The sequence below is a fragment of the Thermobia domestica genome, chromosome 8 (assembly GCF_964235325.1).
Source record: "Thermobia domestica chromosome 8, izTheDome1.hap1.1, whole genome shotgun sequence".
Taxonomy (NCBI): domain Eukaryota; kingdom Metazoa; phylum Arthropoda; class Insecta; order Zygentoma; family Lepismatidae; genus Thermobia; species Thermobia domestica.
This window is the reverse complement of record NC_137461.1, coordinates 226,419,791-226,443,861: the sequence shown is the minus strand read 5'-3', so window position 1 is coordinate 226,443,861 and position 24,071 is coordinate 226,419,791. Positions and strand designations below refer to the sequence as shown.

The window sequence follows — 24,071 nt, the reverse complement described above, 5'->3', positions numbered from 1 at the left end:
CACAACCTTGACCATAGGTTGCTTTTACTTTTGGCTGCTTCGATGCAAATACTTGTATTATAAAAATATTATTTTAAATGTCCGTTCTGTTCCCTTCTAATTATATAGAAAAACTTTATGCATTATTATAATTATATGATAATATTGAGTGAAATGAGATTTATAAAAATAGATTCGTTACGTGACTATTCAAACCTGATTGCAATTTGAGAACGTTCCCCATCTGTGTAGGGCAATGAGTTTCTCCTCAATGTGCAGCAGCTAGTATCGAGCACGTGTGCCGACCCAATGGCTCCCATATTACCACACTTGACTTTGAACCATTATCACACTCTATAGTTTACACCCGCAGATTGAACTAATGACAGTGTCTCAAGTATGCGAATATAACTATAGAACAGACTGAAGCGAATTTTGTCCTTAACTATGCAACCCAGCACTCCAGTTATAGTATTCATGAGCTTGTAGCAGCCTGAAGCATTTATGCGACTGGGTCAAAGATATGCACGGCGCCGCCAGCTCAAAGTTCAGCAGATGGCATCCAAACATCGATGTGCACAGTTCACGTATGTTATTGTGCTCTTGAATCGAGCTAATTGAGGATAACGATGCACAATTCGTCATGTCCTTGTGAGCAAGAGATCTATCAGGCCATGTTGAGGTTATGTTATGCCATTCTCTTCCTATTCATTGCATCATACAGCTGTCTTGTGTCCATTGCTTACACACATTGGTGATTGTCGTGTGGCTACATTCCCTGTAGAAATATTAACTTGGCGGTAATAGAAGCTTCCTAACCGTAGTTCGACCGTATGTCCCTATTCGAACGCAGTAATTTGTTTGTATTGTACTCTTTGAACTTGAACAGTCATAGTGGTGCCTGCCTGCACGTATTCTGTACACTTGCCTAATTTCCACTAACCGGTACCTCAATCCTAAGTAAACCACATCTTGCTTTAATACTACATGCAGCGAACCGTGAACGCTGTTGGATCTATGATTACGTAATTGTGCTGAAATCAAGCATTGTTTTGTCATACACTGACTTCTAAACTGTGTGTGTTTGGACGTATTCCCGTCAATATCGTTTTTATTTTGTAATTTTCACTACGAGCTGTATAGTTTAATTTTATTCACGTCGTTTAGATAAAGTATGATGTATTGCTGAAGAAATTATCGCATCTGACGTCATACTTCATTTGTTCTTACACAAATTAAAACATTTCAACAACATGAGATATTTCCCAAAATACAATTTTCTAAGGACTAAATAATGACATAAAATCTGTAATATCTTTATTAACTGTTGGAAATGCATTTAAGAAGATCCATATATACATATATATACTGTATAGGCTTATTCAAATTAAATTCGCATTTCAGAATATTGTTTCATCGATGCCAGACTAACAACTGATACGTCAATTTGTAAGTTCCAAGACACTCGCCACAATAGATGGCAGACTGATCATAGTGTAGAGGTACATAACTGTTATCGGAAGATTGCTGGATATCACGGGTGTAATGGATATGTTACCGAACTCCTATTTTGTGTAATAAGATGACTTCAAGCGTGACCTATTATGTAATCCAGTATATCTAGGCTAATCAGAGCCACATTGGCCTATATATGAGCACACGACCACTAACTAACTGATTGTTTGAGGGAGGTATACTATACGTTCTTTGGCGATTCTTTCACGATACTCTTAACACCAGTTCATCGCCGAAAACGCCATTAGTAGTTACGAGAAACCGTATTGCAGAGGAAATGAAAGACGAAGACGTTGGAAGATGAGATTATTTCCTATGTTAAACATGTTCGTATACTACCTGAAGACACATAAGTGAGCGGAAAAAATATAGCGCACTCATCATACATAACCCACATCTGACATTCAGATATGGGACCAACATGCTATAAAACCCGCTATTCTTTGATCGTTAGGCTATTAATGGGAGTAATACTTCGCATCACCAATCCTGTATATTTGGATCCTATCTGGACAATTGTGGCATCTGCTACGGTAACTCACGTCTCCGTACCGTATTGCTAGGTATACATTTGATTTCCGCGTCTGCCAGTTCTCCGGACTTAAACTATATCAATCACGTGTAGAAACATGAAGGCAGGTGACTTACCGCCAAACGGGCATCAACGACAACCATCACTTAACTATACATAGACCTACATGAACGTGGGAGTTCAGGAACTGTACGAGTAGTTATGTAACCAAACAGCTACTTGTGTGGTCGCTCAAAGTAGTTCTATGTACTATTTGAGCGCATTTGTATGCTTTTCAACATCCTGTATAGCATGTTCAGGATTTCCACCGGCCCTCACACTAAAATCACAGTCTTGGACCGATCCCTGAATTCTTACTATGTGTTCTTAATAGTGGTGCCAGCAGAGTGCTAATTTATGATGTGTCAGAGGAAGAAGAATACATTGTAAAATAGGGAAAAAATATAAACTCATGTAGGTCATACTTCTGGTCTGATATATTTTGGTTGTATGCACTGAAGTATTCGATACCAGTCTGTCAATTATCTACAGGACTTGGATGATACAGTTTGCGAAAATTTGATGGATTTTAAACAAAGGAAATCAAGGAAAGAAATAATGGAAGAGGCTCGAAGGACAAGAAAAGTAGGATCCTTACCTCCAGTATTTCCAAATGGATGGTTTGTGATTCTAGAATCAAATGACTTGAAGAAGGAAGAAGTCAAATATATATCTGCTCTTGGTAAGTGATATTAGAAAGAGTTTTGATAATTGTTTTTTGGTGTAACTAAGTCAAGTCACTATGTTTATTATTACTTGTGTCTTATCTTTATATGTTAAAATGATGATTATGGAAATTTTGCTCATTGAGTAGAAAGATATGAGTCGCGGAAGCGTAGTCGTTAAGATCATGAGCATGGGACGAGTGTGTGCTCGGAATTGCAGTATTGGGGCTCATAGGTTCGCCCAATGTTTCTGAAGTGGATGAATTGCCGGAAAACAATCATTATATTTTATTAAGTAAGATTATACCCTATAGTTTATACCTGTAATAAAATTGCACATATGATCAGTGCTTTCTAGGAAAAAGGTGCTAGTTCCATCATCAATTTCGTATTATAATAACTTCCACATTTTAGCGTATAGACGGATTAGGGCCATAAATCGGAAGATTTCCTGGGAGAACAGGCATTAATAATTACCCCATTTAGAAAAATATGAGGTTTAGTCGTCTAGAAAAATACAAAATATATTTATATGCCCTAGAATTTAGTATATTAATAAACACTTTTCAATTATACCTCGTCTTGTAGAAAATATACTTTGTCAAGAAATGAAAAAATGAAATGAAATCTTTGCTTTATATCCAACGGTTATGGCGTGTCGGCTAAGGAAGGTGGTGATGAGGTTTAAGATATGGTGGAATGAAGAAAGTGGTAAGAAACAGGAGAATCCCGAGAAAACCCACGCACACCGTGTTCATTAACAACAAAGTCAACTTGATATTTTGTTCAGATGATTGGACAGCACCAGTGCTTCAAATTACTTTTAGTCCTTCTGTAAAGAGTATCGTGGTCCCATTCTACGCTTTACTAGTTAAATTGAGGACACGATTTAAAGTCATAAGATTTATACAAGATGATATCAAATTGAAAGAAATTAACTCTCACATCAAAATGAAAGAAAAAGTTCATATGGACCTGAGGGGAAAAGTGTAAAGGACTATCCAAAAGCATCGGAAAGATGAATTTCAACACGCGTTATTTTGAATATGAGAAACTGTGGTCCGGCGGTCCATATCAGCCAAAAGAAGCTATACGTATACAACACAAAAATGCATATTTCATCAATGTGCAATGAGTATACAAGGGATTTTCTACAGGGTATAATTCCCAGATATGCTTTCTACAGAATTACCAGATGTGTTCTGCTTTCAAGGTGGGCTGAATGGCACGGTGGCTCAGTGCATGGTGTATGAGGTTCAATCTCTGGTCAAGCTCAATCTCAAGATACACAATTTCATTCCGCCAATTCTTCAATCATCAATCATCTGACACTCTTAGCCTGAGACTGAAAGATTTCAAAATAAACCCAAAATGAGCAAAAGTCAAACCTTGACAACAATCAGCAGCGAATGCTTCGGCTGAAATGGGAAGTGTGAAGGACAGTCAGTTCCCCGCTTTCCGGTGGTCGGCATAACACGTGCTATGATGTATTTTGTAATGATATGATTCATGTTTTTTTTTTTAACATATACGAGTAAAACAAAACATCGCAGCATGCGTTATTTTGAACATGAGGGGACATTTGTGATAACGGCCTTAAAAGACAAGGTTTCAAAAGCAATAACAAGAAAGGGCAACGAAAAGAGACAAAATATACTCTTCCCTGTACTTTCTACCGTCAATGCAAAATCTTTCCATTAGGTTTGTATACAACAACTAACGGACTACTATATTCTGTATTGCATTTCTTTATTTTCTTTCACGCATTCCAGCGATTAATTTTATTTCATACTTCATTTTAATACTTAACTGATGTATATATTTTCGATTTAATAGGTGTAGTATCTGCTAATTCTATTTTGTGTTCATAATTCCTAATAATTTTCAGTTTTTAATTAAATATATTTATGTGTGTGACTAAAAGAGACGCAATTAAGCCCTTTGCATGATAATCTTTCACAACTGTTAACTTAATCATGAATATCATCTATAGTTCCTTTTGTATCTACATTGAGCTATTCATCTGAAGACAACACTCTTTGTCCCATTCAAACACACTTTTCTACGGTTTGGAAATTGAAATTGAATTTGGAATTCTTTTCTCTCTTTCTCCTACGTTCCCTGTATCACTTATTTCAATAATAATACCACTGATTCTTCCAAGTATTTTAGGACAAAATAATCAGTGTATTCCTTACGTCATGAAAAATGATTCTACATATTGGATCTTTTGTAAAATTATTAGCGCTATAGGATAATGTAAAATAGCTGAAGATTGTACGAAAAATAGCGATCTCAGTACCAAATTTTTGTTCACATCCTCCACAAAAATTCCTACTGTTCGATAAACTTTTCCATTTACATAAAATTCTAGCACTGTATAGCCTTTTGTTAACGTTATTTTCTTACTGAAAGTAGAGATAACTTATTCGCCTTTAAGAAAGCTGGCGGAAGTTGATATCCTTTTATTGTATACCATAACCTACTGCTTATAGCAGAAATAGATGCCCAGAGCCTAATAATGCATTTACCGATTGTACGCATATATACTGTTTTTCAAAGCTAAACCAAGTTTTCTTATCAGCAGTAAAACTGTCATATGGTTGTTAGCGGCCACGTGCGGTTTGTCAACCAGTTGGATGTTGCCGGTATTACAAAAGCTTAGCCGCTATCCCTGTCGCCAGGGCAAACAATGAAGTCTCGAACTATTCTTTCTCTGAGTGTTGCAAACCAATAAGCAGATACATAAAACCAGAATAACCATTTAAAATAGGGATAAAATACGTACAGGTCATTCAACAAGTAATTTGCTCTCCTATTAAAATAATAATAATAATAATAATAATAATAATAATAATAATAATAATAATAATAATAATAATAATAATAATAATAATAATAATATAGTAGTTTTTACGCCCGAGCCGTTTCGGGCTACTGTGCATTTTCGGTAATGCTCGGAAAATAGAATCGATTCTGGACCGCCCGTTGGACCGATATTGTATTTTTATCCGTATGAATCGGGTTTGCCCGATTGAACCGTACTTGAATGGGGTTGGCCTGATAACCCCGTTTTTATTAAAACAAACTTATTCTGTCAAGATTGTAAATGATGTGTTGTTTCACTTTATTATCGTAACATAAATTGTTCTAACTATCATGCACGAACTCATAACGAGTCTATCGAGTCAAACGGTCCAAACAGGCCAAACGGGTTTATCAGGTCTAAGGATCGAGTAAACCAAACACAAGGGGTATCGTGCGGGTACTGTTTACCCGAAAAGTTCAAGCACTAATTATAGGTTAAAATCATACTTAAGAGCTCTAATTGTTTGCATTTACTTTTTCTTTTTTTAATTTGCCGACCAACGAATTTGCGGACACATAAATATAAATGCTCAAATCTAAATTATTGCATTATGTTATTGCAATGAGCATGAACGTGATTTACTATTAGGAGTTAGCGTAATGCACTAATGTTAGTCTTTTATAAATAGGATTATTATTATTATTATTATTATTATTATTATTATTATTATTATTATTATTATTATTATTATTATTATTATTATTATTATTTCTTGTTTATGCCCTTCATGCAACTTAGAATCAATCTCACATAAAGCACTATATCAGACCTGATTGATTATTTTTAAAATTCTCATATAAAAAAATAAAATAAAAATTGGAACTTACCCCATCAAGAGTTTAAAACATGTCCTCATATCCGTTATCCTCACTTTCTGAGGACGATTGATCTATCTCGATGACAACATGATCCTTGTCTCCATCAAAAACATTTTGCAAAACACGATAACTTTGTTCAATGTCCTCGACGTGTCTTATGTAGTTTCTCCATTTTTCAGGAGTAACAGAGTCCGCTGCATTTTTCAAAACTGAGATAAGTTCTGATGCTGGACGACCTTTTAAATTGCAAGATGCAACACGCCTTTTTATTTCTGACCAAATTTGCTCTATAGGGTTGAGCACACAATGGTATGGCGGTAATCTTAAAACAATGTGCCCGTGCGAAAGAGCAAGTTCATCAATTACGAATTTTTTCTGTTCTCTAGGTGATGTCTCCCGAATAAGTTTCATTAAAACAGGTTTTATTGGAACCGGCTGAGGTACACTAATTCCATGATTTATCATGTACTGAATTATTTTTTCTTTTGGCCACGACATATTAGGAATTGGGTTGAGAATTCGCGAGTGGTATCTGGCATTGTCCATCACTATAACGGATGGCTCTTCCAATCGCTGTAACACAGAATTAACAAACCATTCCTCGAAAACCTGTGAGGTCATGGTGCCATGGTAGTCGGCTGGGACATTTAACATGTTTCGATGTGTTACTAGCAGAGCGTCTTGAACAAAGCCATTTCGCCCACCACAGTGCACAATTACAATTCTTTCTCCTTTTGACGCAGGAGTTGCAACTGTGCAATTGTCTGTGTCATCACTCCAGTTTTTCATTTTGCATGTGTTCGTATCGAACCGCGACTCGTCCAAATATACCGGTGCAACGACATTGCGCAAATTTATCTAAGGATTAGATCGTTGATAATCCTCGTAATCTATATCTTATTAACTAGGAGCAGAAAGTTCTGAAATTGCGCAAATTTCCACTGCGACGTTGCCAACAACAGCACCCAGTAAATGTTGTGAAATTTTGCACCGAAATAAAATGTATAAACACCATTCTTTTGTGAGATATACTTTTATTGCATTCTATATAGCCTATAATATTTACAAAGCAAAATATATATTTACAGAACATTTCATTTTACAAGTTGAATTTAATTTCTACAGCTTTTAAAAATTTCCTACGTACTTTCTCATGGTTTATCTATGAATTCCTAAACTCAGTGTGTTTCCTCATGATGAACTCACTCCTTTTGATGCAAATGCAAATATAAGGATCATTTATAGAAAGGTGAAAGGACAGTTACTAAGATAGATGGTAGACACACCGAAATATGTAAAAAGATGCTTGTTTGTGATTGGCCAAAACTGAAAAATGTAAACAAATCCTTATCTCTGATTGGTCGAACTCCCGTCTTCGATATTTAAAGGGAACTTCTACAAATATATTTATTTTTTATTTTATATAAGTTAGTTTTCCTTACAGTTTTCCAATAAATATTTTCTTGAAGTTTTAATCTTACAGTTAGACATAATACAGAAAATTACTGACTGCGACATGTTGCTCAGTCCCCTCTCTAACGACGCCCATGCACACATATAATAGCGATAACTGAAAATGCTATTGTCATCCATTACTTCGTACTTTTCCCTAAGACGACTTGCGTTTTGGAGACTGCTTTTATTAGTCGAAATACTTATGGTAATCATGGCAACGTTGGACAACATTTTCCAACTTTGTCGCCTGCTCATTAAAATTTTATCTGTGTCAACAGATAAGGAAGTAAAAAGTTGGCGCAATTTCAGAGTACCCAAATATACATCACTATATCCTTCTCCACGCAGTCTATTTATTTCTTCTAAGTAGCGAAATCTCCACGCAACTATTTCTACAGACTCGGATCTAGCCGTTTTACGGAGAACTCTTTTATGTGAGAAACCCATACTTCGCAGTAATCTTCGCAAAGTCCCGTCAGAATATGGAAATTCATAGTCCGTCCCGGCAGTCTTTTCTTTCATCGCTTTCCCTAAACGGCGTATTGTTGGTGATTCTCCTTTCATATAGAATTCATACACCGTTCGTCGGACTAAGTCTCTCGTAAAATCATCTATCTTATCGAAGGACGACTTAATTTTATTGATTTTTTGTTTAGTAGGTGTCTTATATGATGAAACATCCTGAATCGCGGAAATTTTCCTCACTGTGGTTATATTAACACCAGTTGCGTCTGCTGTAATTTTATTTATGTTTTTACTTGGCAAAATACCCCCACTTTTTACTATATCACGCACATACTCGCATACATTTCTCACAATACACACACTCTGTTTTCTCATTTTCGAACCGCTCCCGATCGAATATTCTTTCTTCTTGGTCGGTGTTCGTTCATTCTGATGGCTGGGACCTGGAAGATTATTTTCTTGTTCTGGCAAGGAATGCTCTTGCAACCACGGACGGAAAAATTCAGACATGTTGACAGATCACACTACACTCACTTTGTGCATCCAAAACTAGCTAAACAGAGACAAACAAACATCGCCACCTAAAGAGAGCCAAAGTAGGGACACGCCTCAGGGGTTCTCTAATATTCCCACTAGACGACATACCTAAGTTGACATCTGTGCATCTGTGTAGTCTTTGAAGAAACGGGAAAATTATATTATCTACTGTGTGCATATTCCCAACTCCATTCTTTAAAACATCAAGTTAAAAGTACTGTATTTTGTTTCTAACTGGAATACTTGATTATACTGAAGTTACATCATCTAATCATTTTATATGTATATATATGCGGATCCAAGGGGAGATAAGGGGCTATAGCCCCCCTTGACGCTCAGGTTTACACTGGATAAAATGGGCTTCAATTCTGCTTTGCACTGGATAAAACGGCAAATTATGGTTTAGCCCCTCCCTTGATCATATCCTGGATCCGCCACTGTATATATATATATATATATATATATATATATATATATATATATATATATATATATATATATATATATCCATGAAAACAAAACTTTCACAATTACATTGATATTAGTTTAATTAGTTTAACTAATAACTATACCAGTGACGTATTCTGGGTTAACTTATTATTATTATTATTATTATTATTATTATTATTATTATTATTATTATTATTATTTGACAGGCCCGTGAATAATACTATAATGACAATTTAAACTTTTTTTTAAAAAAAAATGGTGTAAAAAGCATTCTATTAAGTATAAAGTTCCTCATATTTATTAATGTATGCGGGATCTGAATAATAAAGCTATCATTACTAATTTCCTGTGTGTACTATCCTACTTCGCAGTTTGTCCAGTTTTTATACACGTGATGCATCACATTAGAGTGGAACTGATCAATTGTTCACCTGCCTAACTATATCATAAAGTGATAAATAATGTTCTTATGAGCAGAGCAAACAAACACTCAGAATCTTTATTAAGCCTACTGCTAATATTATTATTAGCAATAATAATAACTAAATTCCTTGCGCAACAGCCCTTAGGAGGCCTGGACTTATGGCACTGATGACTGTGGGATGATGTATTGTCAGCACATCGGCTATCCTTGCCTTTAATGCTGGCTTCATAGACTGCAGTTCGCTACTTTTTTCTTTCAAGTGGCTTCCAAATTCAGGGGTATAGAAGCAAAATCTGCTAAATCAATTTTTCAATTTTGTCAGGAAACGAAGAAAAAATGACGCCCGTATGTTTCAGAATTGTTGATTTTTTTTTTAATGGTCACAGATGAGTCAAATCTACCACTAAAAAAAAAAAAATCAATAATTCTGAAACATAAGGGCATCACTTTGTCTTCGTTCCCTAACCAAATAGAAAAAATGGATTTAACAGGGTTTGATTCTATTCCCCTGAATTGTCCTCACGACGCTGGGTGAACGCTGCAACGCCAACACAATCTGGTGACTACGAATGGTCACACTTATCTTTCCTCTGACCACACCCGGCACTGCTTAACTTCGCTGATCTCACGGGTAGTGATATTCCAGTGTAGCTAGGGTGTTAGTAGTAAAATAATAAATGCATATTGAAATAGTGAGGAAATTTGCAAGGAAATATAAGGAAGTGCTAAACTGACTCCCTGTAGCTACGGTTTATGACGGATTGTGCCTAACCAATGGCGCATTGCAACAACCATCGAGAGCTCCTCCGTGGCTAAACGGCTAGCGTACGCGGCTTTGGCGTGGGAGACCCGGGTTCGATTCCCGGCGGGAGCTCATGTGGTTCGGATTTCACGTTAATCAGTAGGTCCACGTCTCATATAGCCTCGCTGCTGAACGGGACAAAAAACTCAAACTCAACAACAACCATCGGCCACACACTGAAAATATTCGAGATAGGAAGATATCGGCTTTTAAACTGTGTTGCTATTTTTTTACGCAGTGCTCGAAGTGGGAGATCTAAAGAAGTATATCATGCATACCCCCCTCTTCTATTTAGATCATTGCCTTTACGTCACTTATGGAGGAAACATAATGCAAAGGCTTAGATCGGGAGTAGAGAAGTTTTGCTCTATTCGGTAATATTTACATGCTTCCCGACATAGTTTACATCAAAGTAATTTGTATTTTAAGCTAAACAAGTAGAATAAAATTGTTTTATTCTATTTCATATGACGTGGGCTGATTGCAAAGCCTAGTGAAAGCTACGGATGCCAGACGGAGGAACCGCAGTACAATGCTACTATGATAACCGTAGTGGGGTTAGCCATACTGACAGCTGAAAAATGTTCAATGTGAGTTCGAGCGGCAACGCCGGATTCTAGTTACAAAGAAGGATTTATGGTAGGGACCCTTAGATCTTGACCTTCGAGGAAAAAGTTGGCGATGTTTTGTCGCGTAGTATAATTACATTGATTTCCGATAATGTTATAATTTCATTGTTTATTAATGGACCATCTTTTGTGCCTAGAAAGTTAATAAATATTGCTGCATTTGACTTGACTTAATAGATACATTATGCATTTGACTCTTGCAAACCTCTCTATCTAAATCCATCTTTCTTCCATCTTTCCATGACAATGAAATGGTAATTTCCAGGGCCCGGATCTTGTTGACAAGTTAACTTTTTTCTGTTACGCATAGGACAAGGCAACTTCAAATAAAAACGTTATCTGTCAACTCAAGGTTCTAAAAGTATATTGTTTTAGGGTCAACTTTTGGTCACTTCTTGCCGTTTTGAAGTTTCTGGTCATTTTTTTTTTTTTTTTTTTTTTTTTTTACATTTTAAGGTAACTTTCAGGTCACTTATGGTCTTTTTAGTCTTTTTCTTCGACATAAGGAAATCTTAAAATGAGCATTGTTTACGGATTTGAAAAATACGAAGTTATCTCTTTTCCTGGTTCCTGATTATTGGGGTGGAAAATTGCATTCTTAAGAAGCTAATGAACACTAAGCTGTAGCTGGTTGACTAGAGGTAGGGGTTGGTCGGTGGCCAAACAGATGGTTTTAGATCATTGACCACAAAGGATGTGATCACGTGAATAACTAACAATGGATTAGAAGACGTACAAAGATTTTAAACGGGGTTTTTATCTATTATTCTCATGTATGCAGTCTACACTTGCGAACTTCTATTGTTTAAGTGTGTTTCCTAGTTTCAAATCGGGAGTGAATTGACGCTTTCAGTACGTACAATGTCGTACAATGGACTGATCAATAGACTGCAAGTAACTGAAACAAAACTTTTGAGAATGAGTCAGAAATGGTAATTAAAATCTAATAGATATTCAAAAATGACAATGTTTAACGAAATAAACGTTTTAAAAAGAAACAAATTTTAGGGTCAATTTTTGTTAATTTTAGGGTCATTTTAGAGGAATTTTAGTGTCATTTTATAGGTCACTTTTTAGAAAATTTTAGGTCAACCAGATCCCGGCCCTGGTAATTTCATTCATTACTAGATATGCTTTCAAAGTATTTTTTGTTTAATAAGCTTAATAGATACATTGCGCATTAATTGTGTGCTATAAAGGAGATACTGAAATCGGCATTGATCATTTTATTGTATTTACCAGTATCTGTCATTTCTTTAAAATTATCGAAACAGATGAACAAAAATAGGGCTATATTAATGTTTATGTGACAATTTTGCATTTGGAAAATGAAATTTATTCTTTAAACTTATTCTTCAACTGCAGGAAATTGCTTTAAGAAGTCGCTTCTCACTCTCAATAAATGTATAAAATTCCTTACAAGTAAATTTCAAATTTTGCCTGACATACTTACTAAGAACCTAACTCCTCTTGTAGTTAGTTACTGTACTAAGCAGTGATCAAGTATTGCAAATGTACTTGTGAGATCAGTGCAGATACCCTACATAAGAGACTGACAGAGGATTTTCATCTTCTGGAGGGTTTAACTTAAATTTTGAAGGTCATTGTTTCTGATCACACTTTGACCAACTCTTTTGTTGTTTTGTTAGGGTTACCTGTAGCACTATCTGAAAGGGCTGCTGTTTACATCAGTTTATGCGGTGCATATTTTTATCGCACCATGCATAAGCTACCGGGATTAGTTCAAGGTCCCACAAATAAAGCAGTGGTTGATGCCAAACGCGATACGCGAACCAATCGACGTACCCGTCAGCTCTCGGAGGGTAGTTTAGAGTCGGCTGATAAACGTTCCAGATCTCGCTCTCCTACCTATATTCGCAAGCCGGAAGAATCGGAACTAATGCAGACGGCCGCTGGTCTCCTAGCACATCTACTGTTGGATTACAACCGTCATACGCAGCCACCCTTGCTCGTCCTAAATTGAATTCTTTCCTTCTAACTAACTTCGACCCAAAGTACAGTAATACCCGTCATATCTTTAATCAGATTATTAAGTATCTTCCAAGGGCCAGTATCCAACAGATAGTTTTCACCAGGGGTGGTGTTATTATTAAATCTCAGGACGAAAATTTTGGCATTACTCTCCGTAATAAGGCCAGTTACGAGATTTTTGGCAAATCTGCACAACTGTCTAAGCTTCCTGACAAAATCAAGCAAACTCCCCCACCTTCGAGAACACCAATGATGTCCGTAGTTCTTCGCGGAGTTTTACCTGAAATAACAGATGATGAGGTGCTTGAGGAGCTAAAAGCAGAGGGAATTGAAGTTACGAAATGTATTCGTATCCGAAATAATAACGGTCCAACATATATGGTGAGAGTCCTGACTACTTCTCAATCCTCCATCGATGCCTTGTTACAAGATGGCGCATACATATTTAAGAAACGTCATAGGGTGGAACCATCCCGAACAAGCCTCCCTCTTCCCATTAGATGTGAAAGGTGCCAGGTGTATAACCAACATATAACGGCTAAGTGTCCAAATGTCGTAAAATGCGGCTACTGTGCTGGCAACCATGATACCAAAAAGTGTCCGAATACGGGAAAACCACCTCTATGCTCGACCTGTTCCAGTGACAAGCACCCAACGTATAGTTATAAATGTAAAGGCAAACCGAACCCAACTCCTGACCACCCGGAGATGACGGTACCGCTACGTACCATAGATTCTAACGTGGCTTTGTCACAGTCTATCACCTCTCCTCTTATTGTGGAAAACTTCCTCCGCTACATAACACTCATATTGCAAAATATTTTCCCATTCAACGTCAACTTATACTAGATCATGTTATTGCAGCAGCCTCCGCTATATTTCAAGTTAACTTGTATGCTACATATTCTGGACCATACGTTCATTTCCATATTGCTCCCCGAGATATAGCAGTTTAACTCCGTAATTTTGTATATGAATATGGCGCTTACAGTTCTTTTTCTGAACATTCGTTCTTTAGCGCAACACCGCATACTATTTGAGCAGTTACTGTTTGAGGAAAATATCGATTTATTTGTACTAAATGAGACTGCACAGAAACCTGCTACTTATGTCCGATTTCCTCGATATCAATTTCTTCGCTGCGATTATGGAGACAATAACGTACGAGCCCAAGGTGGCGCTGCAATTGGAGTTCGTAATAAACTCACTTATAGATGCAACTCTGTTCCGCAGCATATGCAGTTACCGGAATACCTAGTGACAACAGTTTACGTTCCTCACCTTATATTAACAATAGCTACAATATACGTTCGACCAGGTCATATCATTCCTCTTGCCTTCTTCACCTATTTGTTTCACCACTTTAAACATCTTGTCATATTAGCCGACGTTAATATTCACAGTCGCTCTGCCCGTGATAAAGCTGAATTTTTCGATCATATAACTCTTAATTTAAATGGGCATGTCCATCAATTGCGCAAACATACGCGACCAAGCAGTCATACTACATCCGATGTTGTTATTAGCACTGCCTCTATGGTCGATAAATGTAATATACATGTACTAGATTGTATCGGCAGCGACCATCTTCCGGTGAAAGTCGTTATCAACCATCAGAGACGACAACTATCTGAATCAACTATGAGAACTATCATGTTATACGACAAGGCGAACTGGGATTAGTTTCGTACTGATATAGATGTTGCTCTTGCCTCCTTTGTACCACCGACATCAGAGACCGACCTTAATAATACCGTCGATAGCATTAGCACAGCTATCACCAGTAGCGCCAAAAAAAAAAAAAAAACATACCTACATATCGAGGCAAAACATACCAACCTATGCTACCTCCGCAGTACTTGACTCTCGTCAAAAAAGTCTCGCACTTATTTTCGAAAATACGAACAAACACGGAATCCAGAGTATTTGACTCAAGCAAGACGATGGCAAAGGACCGTTCATAACTATATTGTTGCTCATAAACGGCTTACCTGGAGCAAAGCATGCAATCAATTGAATACAGAGTCACATCCCACGAAATACTGGAAAAAATTTCATCTTCTAACTGGACAGACAGTTAGTTCATCTTATCCTCTCATACAAGATAATCAATCTCTTGATACAGATCAAGATAAAGCAGACACTTTAGCCACACATCTTCAGTCAGTATTTACACCTCCGCCTTGCACACATCAATTCAGCCCTAGAGTTTCTGAAGAGGCAATTGCACAATTACTTCAACCTTCCATCCAGCATACTTTAGAAGCGGATAATCCTTTGACTCGTGAAACCATTTCCGCGGAGATACAGTCCATCATCAAGCGGAAACGTAGTACTGTCCCAGGCTTTGACCAAATAACTTACAGATTACTTAAGGAATGTTCGGTCATTTTTTTCATATTTCTAGCATCCATATATACATTTATGCTTAGAACTGGTTTCTATCCTCTTGAGTGGAAGGTATCTAAAGTCTGTATGTTTCTGAAACCCAACAAACCACCACATTCCGTACAGTCCTATCGTCCAATCCATTTAACTTCCACGTTAGGTAAAGTCTTTGAAAAAATACTCGTATCTCGTTTACACCCATACATTATGGATCTACAACTTCTACCTCTCCATCAAACTGGATTTCGACCTCATTATAGCATAAATGATCAACTACTTCGTCTAACTACCATTATTACCAATCATTATAATAAGTCTCTTCCGTCCTGTCTCGTTTTAATGGATCTGGAAAAAGCTTTTGATCGGATTTGGCATTATGGATTATTTTATAAACTTCTTAAACTCGGTCTTCCTGTTACATACCTCCGAGTCATATTTTCTTTCATACTCAACCGAATAGCCTACGTCAGCATAAACAACTCATTATCACATCCAGTCTTTCCATACACAGGAGTACCGCAAGGTTCTAGTCTATCTCCTCTTTTATACATATTCTATGCTTCCGATTTACCGTCTCCATCGCCGAACACTTATCTCTTTCAATATGCTGATGATATAGCTTTTCTTACACTGGGAAACACGATACAGCAGATTAATACAAACTTACAGACTACAATTACTAGCTTTCTGAATTGGTGAAGTAAATGGAGACTTTCAGTTAATGAAGACAAAACACAAACACTTGTTATTTTACCTCCTAAATGCCGCAGCAAAGTTAGACGAAATCCAAATTTACTACAGATACGTGTGGGAGATCACTTTCTTCAACCAGCTAAAACAGTAATATACTTAGGAATCATTTTTGACGATAAGTTGCGATGGACACCCCAGCTTCAGAAACTTGTTATCAAAGCAAAGAACCGCTTACAACTTCTTCGTCGTCTGGTTGGCCAGACCTGGGGTTTAAATTCCAAATTATTGCTTAACACATACAAAACATTTATGCGGAGTATACTTACATTTGGACACATAGCCTGGTGTTCAGCGCCTCCGAAATTTTACAATAGACTTGAAATTCTTGAGAGACATGCCATTCGTCTTGCATTTAGGATAGAACTTCCGTACCATAATGCTGACTTGTATGACAAAATTACCTTTCCTCCGCTTGTTCAACACATAGCACAATTGCGTCAGAAGTTTATAACTAACAGTCTCCGTGATCGTAAGGATATCTTTCTTGATACCATATTTACAGATTTACAACAAGAATCTCAATCTAAGTACTGCTATACACCACTCAGAGTTTTGCTTTCCATATACATCCGCACTCTTCCAGCAGATCACCACCATGCCACCTTCTTCCGTCACCAACTCATCCGTCAACATCTTCCACATCTTTTTCCATCATAGCACTTGTCTCACTACAACACTAATCTGAGCTTACCCCATGTTTCTCATCAGTCCTGAGCCGCCCCAGGACAGAAGATTAATCTGCATTTGTTTGTACTAACATCTATATGTTGTGTTGTGGCGTTACGAGCACCTCACTCATCATCATTTTTCCATTTTTTTTTTTTTTTGCATTTTCTATGTTCTTTATTAGTTTCAGTTTTTTCCGCACCTTTTTGTTATCTTTTGTATCTGCACCTTTCCTTACTAGTTTGTTATTATTCATATATTATTAATGCTATTGTTGTTTCATATCTTTATTTTTTATTTTTGTTAGTGTATAATAACAATAATTGTTTCACAGCTCTTTGACCAGCTATGAGTTTAATAAAGAATAATTGATGCTCCCACACCCCTGGCCAAGAGAGAGGGCGAAACCCTCTAGTGGCCGTTTCTTTATACCCATTCATTCCAAGTTCTTCAGCAATCAACCAATGATATACTTAAATTGATGCCCAACACCTTCCAACTCAATAAATAAAGTACTGTCACTACCCACCACTCTAAAAAGAAAAATTGCCTGTTACAGTCTCTGTAATCTCTTTAAAATTACTTAAATAGATGAACAAAATATATTAATCGTTGATAGCTAGTGAAATGTAACAGTTTTGAGTTTACAGAATGAAAGTTATTTCTTAAATCTATACTTCCAACTAGATAAAATTGCTTTGAACTAGATACAAATTTGAAAAAACCGGTCACAAAGATGCTGGTAAGAAGTTTGTACCGTCACCGGTTTTAATCAAAATAACAGCAATATTTCCGGCCAGGCCGGTAAAAAGACCGGCCAGTTGGCAACCCTACATGTGAGATCTCGATGAGAAATTTTACAGCACAATTGTGGGTTATGTTCGTATTTCTCTTAAACCTTCGAACTTAAAATGATTTCTCTTTAACAGATAAGTTTACAGTAGTTTAATTTGTTTCTCAGGTGAGAATTTTGCAGTGTTTCGAACAAAGAAGGGCGAAGTACATGTGTTAGATGCATATTGTCCACACTTGGGTGCTAACCTTGCCATTGGAGGTTCGGTACAAGATAATTGCATTGAATGTCCGTTTCATGGATGGCAATTCTCAGGAGTTGACGGAAAATGTGTATCAATTCCATACACAGATAAAGGTAAGAAGTCAGTCTGGATTGAATTTGGGCATTCTACATTTTATTTGATAAACTTGCAGAATGCAAATGTGACCGTTCTTTGCCTGGTGGAAATGATATTTAAGATATATAAAACCATGAATTTTAACATTGTAAAAATTGCTAATCCTTTCCCTTTCAGAAATCGATTTTTTTAAAGTGTTGGATAGCTCTTAAAAGTTTATATGCTGAATTTCTCACATTCAAATTAAGCGAATCCTCATATCTGAAACTTTCTGAATAAAGAATGGAAAATTAGTCTGCTTTTCTCCAAGAGCAGACTTTTGAAATGCTAAACAAGACTTCCGGTCTTTTAATGGAAAGCTTCATCTGCATATCTTTAGAGGTTTGTTTGATAATTTAATTCTCCCAAAACGTTTAAGGCTTCCTTTACTTTACGTACGATATGCACTTTTAAAAAATCCCGTCCTTTCCGTAGTATTCGTAGGGAAAGAGAATTTTGTCCACATTTCACGTTTCTAGCCACAGCCCTGTACAATCACAGAACTAATGAATGAGTCACTTTTAATATCTTGTATAATAGAGTAGATTTTAGCGGTAGTTGGCGTATTTCAGCATTTTACCTTTGTCAAAGAATTTTAACTTCTCACGAATTCAAAGTGAACCATTACTTCAGCATTACTATTCATTTAGGAGCAAGGAATCGACTAAAAGAAGACACAAACTCAAGAATAAGCAAGAGAAACTATCTGCTTTCGGAAAGTGAAACACAGTGACTAAAGAACTGATGAAACAGGTGAGAGCGATCAAGGACCTTCGTATAGGAAGAGAAATGTATCACCCGGAAACCTAATGACCAGATATAGCCTAGGTTTACCATGCAGAACCTTTAAGACAGGCGTCAGTGATCGTAGTGCTGATTCATGGAATCACAGAACATCACTTGAAGAAATCACCTACGTAGAGAGAGAGAGGATGGACGAAGGAAAGAAGAAACAAGAACAGAAATAGGAGAGGGACAATTCTTTTATTTAAGAATCAATTAACACTTTCGATAATAAGCAAGAAAAAAGTAGAAATAGATAAACTGTATAAGTGAAATTAAGGAACAACTATACTAGATAATATACGCAGAAGAAAGGAACGTAAAACTCTGACTGGTCTATGGTAAGCTTGGAGGGGGGAGTGAGACAGAATTCCCATGCCTGTCCTGCGCCGATGTTTGCTGCAATGGGAACTGCGATACCGTGTGATAGTCCACAATGTTGGAGTCAAATAGAACATGACCGGTTGTGGTGGCGCCGTATTTTTAAGGTGAGTAGGCCAACCTGTCAAAAATGGTCGGATATACGTACAGCGAACAACCTTCTTTATATTTGACATAATTTTCAAGGAGATCTTTATAACTTAACAAATAAGACTATTGATGCTTCTTTATTTTATTTGAGATACGTTTCAAACGTACTGACTGCTTTCATCTTCAGAGTTGTTCTAATTCGGAAATTTGTACATTTATTGTGGTATAATTTTAATTTTTAAGCTTGTAAGAATTTTGTATTTCAGTATTTAATAATTAAAATTTTTACATGTTACAGTCTGGGTATTCTTCACCCGTTCGAAAAGATACTACTTTAGTCGTGCGCGGAATTTTGTTTCGCAGAATAGAGATGAAGGAGAACTTCTGTGATAATTAATATTCTTCCTGTTTTGATTTTATTATAGACTAGAATATTAGGTAGTAAAATGCACATTTAGTACAACATATTCTTTACTATATTAATGAAATAATACGTCACATATAACTCAAATAATATGGAACTTGTTTATCTCCCACATCAGACATTGGTGTCAGCTTTAATTTGAAATAATCAGGACAGAAATTCAGGAATACATATTACACAAACAATTTAGATTACAAATACCTGATTACAATAGAAAACACAAAATGTTAAATAAACTTTAAACTTTCAGACACATTTTAAAGTATCTTCAGCATGATATACAGGGTGTTTTAAAACAACACCGACAACGTTTGGGAGGTGACTGTAGATCCATCTGGTGTAAAATATTACAATATATATCCCCCGAAATAAATTTGTTAGTTTTTCGCATTCCACGTACAACAATAATCCTTACCATTTCTAAGAATGTCATTGACTTTCCATTTTCTTATGCTCTTTGTTCAGAAATAATACTGTATTTCGCGAATTTCATTCCATGTAAGAACTACGTCCTTTTGTTCTTTGTTTCCTCCTTTCTACTTTTCTGTTTCTTTTTCTTGATGTTACTTTCTCTCGTTTCGCCTATCATCTTTATCGACCGTTGTCAGTTGTGATTCAAGTCGGCCGACATAAAAAACATCAAAACTAAGAGGAGTTAATAAGCAAACTGGTGTTCTACATCAACTTACGCGGATACCAACATGACGGGACTTTAGTTATTATAACAAAGGAAAAATTATATCGTTTAGTTATTTTTTAAAAAAGAAATGTTTGAGTTAAAGAAAATCAAAACGGGGGAATAATTAGCCCGGGAAATTAGGTAAGCCAAGAGGATGCTTCCTTTTTCTTGTATGAATAGACTAAAGGGTTAAATTCACTCCTAAAGTTTTGTATCATATCATATAGGATTTATCGACCTGCAATTCTTGCCATTATAACTTCAATTTATGCATAAATTAAAATATGTTTAATTCTCAAACTCAGGTGTGCAATTGCCTACTTCCTTTCCTGTGTTGGACATACCCCTCGAAACAAAATCCTAAATACGCCACTGGTTGTCTTCAACATTGGGAGGTGGGCAGGTCTGAGGTTTATTCTAGGAAAAGGGAGATGAAGCTCATATTTCGGTAGATGAATCTGATTTCTGAGGTGAACCTGTTGTAGAGTATATTATATATTAGGCGTTGTAGATGATATCAGTATTACAAATCACTACCGTGAACACATTCTGAAATCTGAATACATGCAAATTTATAATTGGTATGTTTCTAATTAGGCATCCACGAAGATGCACGTTAAAATTGTTTTATAATAATATAATAATATAAATAATGACTTCCCCAAAACTATGAAGAAAGAATATCAATTATGTATGATGCAACAATACTCTTATTTGAGCAAAATGATGATAATCTCAATAGCATTACAGGAATCGTTACAGAAATCTGAAGCATATCATACACTCTTTAGTTAACAGATGTAACCATACGATTATGGAGAAAAATATTCCAGCAATTGAATTCTTTTCTTTGCTTACAAAGCATCCTGTCTCAAAAGAAAAATTGGGACACGCGAGAATACCGTGTGGTTCGAACAGGAATGCATTAAACTAGCAGAGAAGAGAAAACATGCAAAATTACGTTGACTACATAATCCAAATGAAATAACTACACAAAATTTCGTAGACATCAGGCGGGAAACTCCCAAAACTTTTAGACAAAGAAACGCAATTTTATGAAAGCTAAGATGAAGGAACTTGAAGATAATAGTAAAAATAAAAACATTCGGGACATTTATAAAGGGATCAACGAATTAAAGATAAGCTATCAACCTCGTGCTTATATTAAAGAAAGCTAACGATACAGTTCTCCCTGATACAGATAGCATTTTAAATATATGGAAAGTCTTCTTTGACGATTTGCTTAACACGCAACCAAAAACTAATGTGGGTGGAGAAAGGGAGATACGCACCGCAGAACCTTATATTCCTGAACCCAGCCGAATAGAAGTAGAAATTGATATAAAGAAATTAAAGAAGCACAAATCTCCGGGTGTAGACGAAAATCCGGCTGAATTAATTTTACCTGGAGGCAAAAAAAATGAACAAGATACACAAACTCATCCTCCTTGTCTGGAACAAGGAAGAATTGCTACAAGAGTGGAGAGAATCAATCATTGTTCAAATCCACAAGAAGGACGACAAGACTGACTGTAAAATTATCGAGGCGTCTCTCTTCTGTCAACATCCTATAAAATCCTTTCAAACATTCTATTAGCAAGAGTGACCCCATAAGCAGATTAAATTATTGGGGATTATCAGTGCGGATTTAGACGAACTTGATCAACTATAGACCAAATATTTACCATTCGCCAAATACTCGAAAAGAAGTGGGAATACAATACCCCGGTACATCAACTATCTATTCATTTTATAAAGGCTTACGACTCGGTTAGAAGAGAAACATTGCACAACGTTCTTACAGAATTTGGAATACCGAAAAAGCTAACTAGATTAATTAAGGCATGTTTAAATGAATTCCAAATAAATTCCGGGCAGGAAAATTTTTGTTCACGGGCTTTCACGTCAAGAATGGCCTGAAACAAGGAGATGCGTTGTCGCCATTATTATTCAACTTTGTTCTGGAATACACTATAAGGAAAATCAAAGATAACAACCAGGGCCTAGAGCTGAACGATGTTCACCAGGTTATGTCGTACGCTGATGATGTAAATTTAATAGGGGATGATAGGAGAACAATAGAAAGAAATGCAGAGGTCTTATTAAACGCTTGCCGGGACATGGGTTTAGAAGTAAATGCAGAGAAAACTAAATACATGAAAGTGTGTCGGTACCGTAATACGGAAAATTGTGAATGCGTTGAAATCCTAAATAATACTTTTGATAAAGTGGATACTTTCAAATATCTAGGATCAATATTAACAAACGAAAATTATATTCAAGAAGAAATTAAATGTCGACTAAAAACAGGAAATTCGTGTTATTATTCAGTTCAAAATCTCTTGTTGTCGCAAATTCTGTCGAGGAACTTGAAGCTTAAAATATATAAAACGATAATCATTCATGTTGTTCTGTATGGTTTCGAAACATAGTCGCTCACTCTGAGGGAAGAACATATACTGAAAGTATTTGAGAATAAGGTTCTGAGACGAATATTCGGACCCAAGAGGAACGAGAATAGGGAATGGCGGAAACTTCACAACGAGGAACTACCTAATTTATACGGATTAACAAACATTCTGAGGGTCATCAAGTCTAGGAGGCTTAGGTGGGCGGGTCATGTAGCTAGAATGGAAGAAAGTAGAAACGCTTTCAAAGTCTTGACTGGAAGACCAATCGGAAAACGACCATTAGGAAGACCTAGGCGCAGATGGGAGGACAATATTAGGATGGATCTCGCAGAGATAGGAATACAAAGTAGAAACTGGAGATGGCTAAGGATAGAAGTCAGTGGAGAGCTTATGTGAACGCGGGATTGATCCTCCGGGTTCAATAGGCCATATAGTTAATTACCTTACGAAACATGAGTAAATGCCTAGGCGGATACTACAAATAGATGAAATGCGCATTTACTGAAGAGATGGGCTGTACTGACATTGGGTAGTCTATATACTCTTCGTATGCTAGGGCTTAGGGGAGAGGAGGAGATAAGATTTCACATCAGGTTACGTCACGCACAGTCGCACACCTTCATTCTCATTTTCATTAAAAATGGAAAAGCCAAGAGAAACCAATTTCATCTCACTTTTCTTTGTGGCAGTCGGAGACAAATCATCACATTTATCTGGAAAAAGCACCTTTCAAATCGAACTATTGGGAAAGCCTCCAGTTCCAATGTTGGTGGGACATATCCCCCCATTTCGCCGGAATCTGTGCCCGTACCTACAGCTGAGACAACTTTCCATATGAAGAGAGGGCCATATCCTCCTCTGGCATTTATTGCAATTTGTGCCCATTTAGCGGAAGTGGAATTAGTACATATTGATGAGACTACTAAGTGCACTACAGCACGAAGTTCAGTTTGAAATACTTCAGAATATGATTCTTTTTAAAAGATGGAAAAGAAAAGAGAAATCAATTTCATCGTACATTCCTTTGTGACAGTCGGTCACAAATCATCACACTTATCCCAAAAAGCACTTTTCGCGTCAGATTATTGGGGGGACAGTCCACCCAGGTCCAAGATTGGGGGGACATGTCCTCCTCGTTCCCCCGGGATTTGTG

At 36.6% G+C, this 24,071-nt stretch overlaps 1 protein-coding gene across 1 annotated transcript in view; it reads left to right on the top strand.

Annotated features, from left to right (window-relative positions):
• The first annotated feature begins 2,623 nt into the window (after positions 1-2,623).
• Positions 2,624-24,071, top strand: part of LOC145692484 (cholesterol 7-desaturase nvd-like) — a 68,679-nt gene continuing 47,231 nt past the window's right edge. Inside the window, exons 1-2 of the mRNA XM_081767792.1 lie at positions 2,624-2,747; positions 17,940-18,128. Of these exons, the coding sequence (XP_081623918.1) occupies positions 2,624-2,747; positions 17,940-18,128 (313 nt within the window). The remainder of the gene's footprint in view (positions 2,748-17,939; positions 18,129-24,071) is intronic.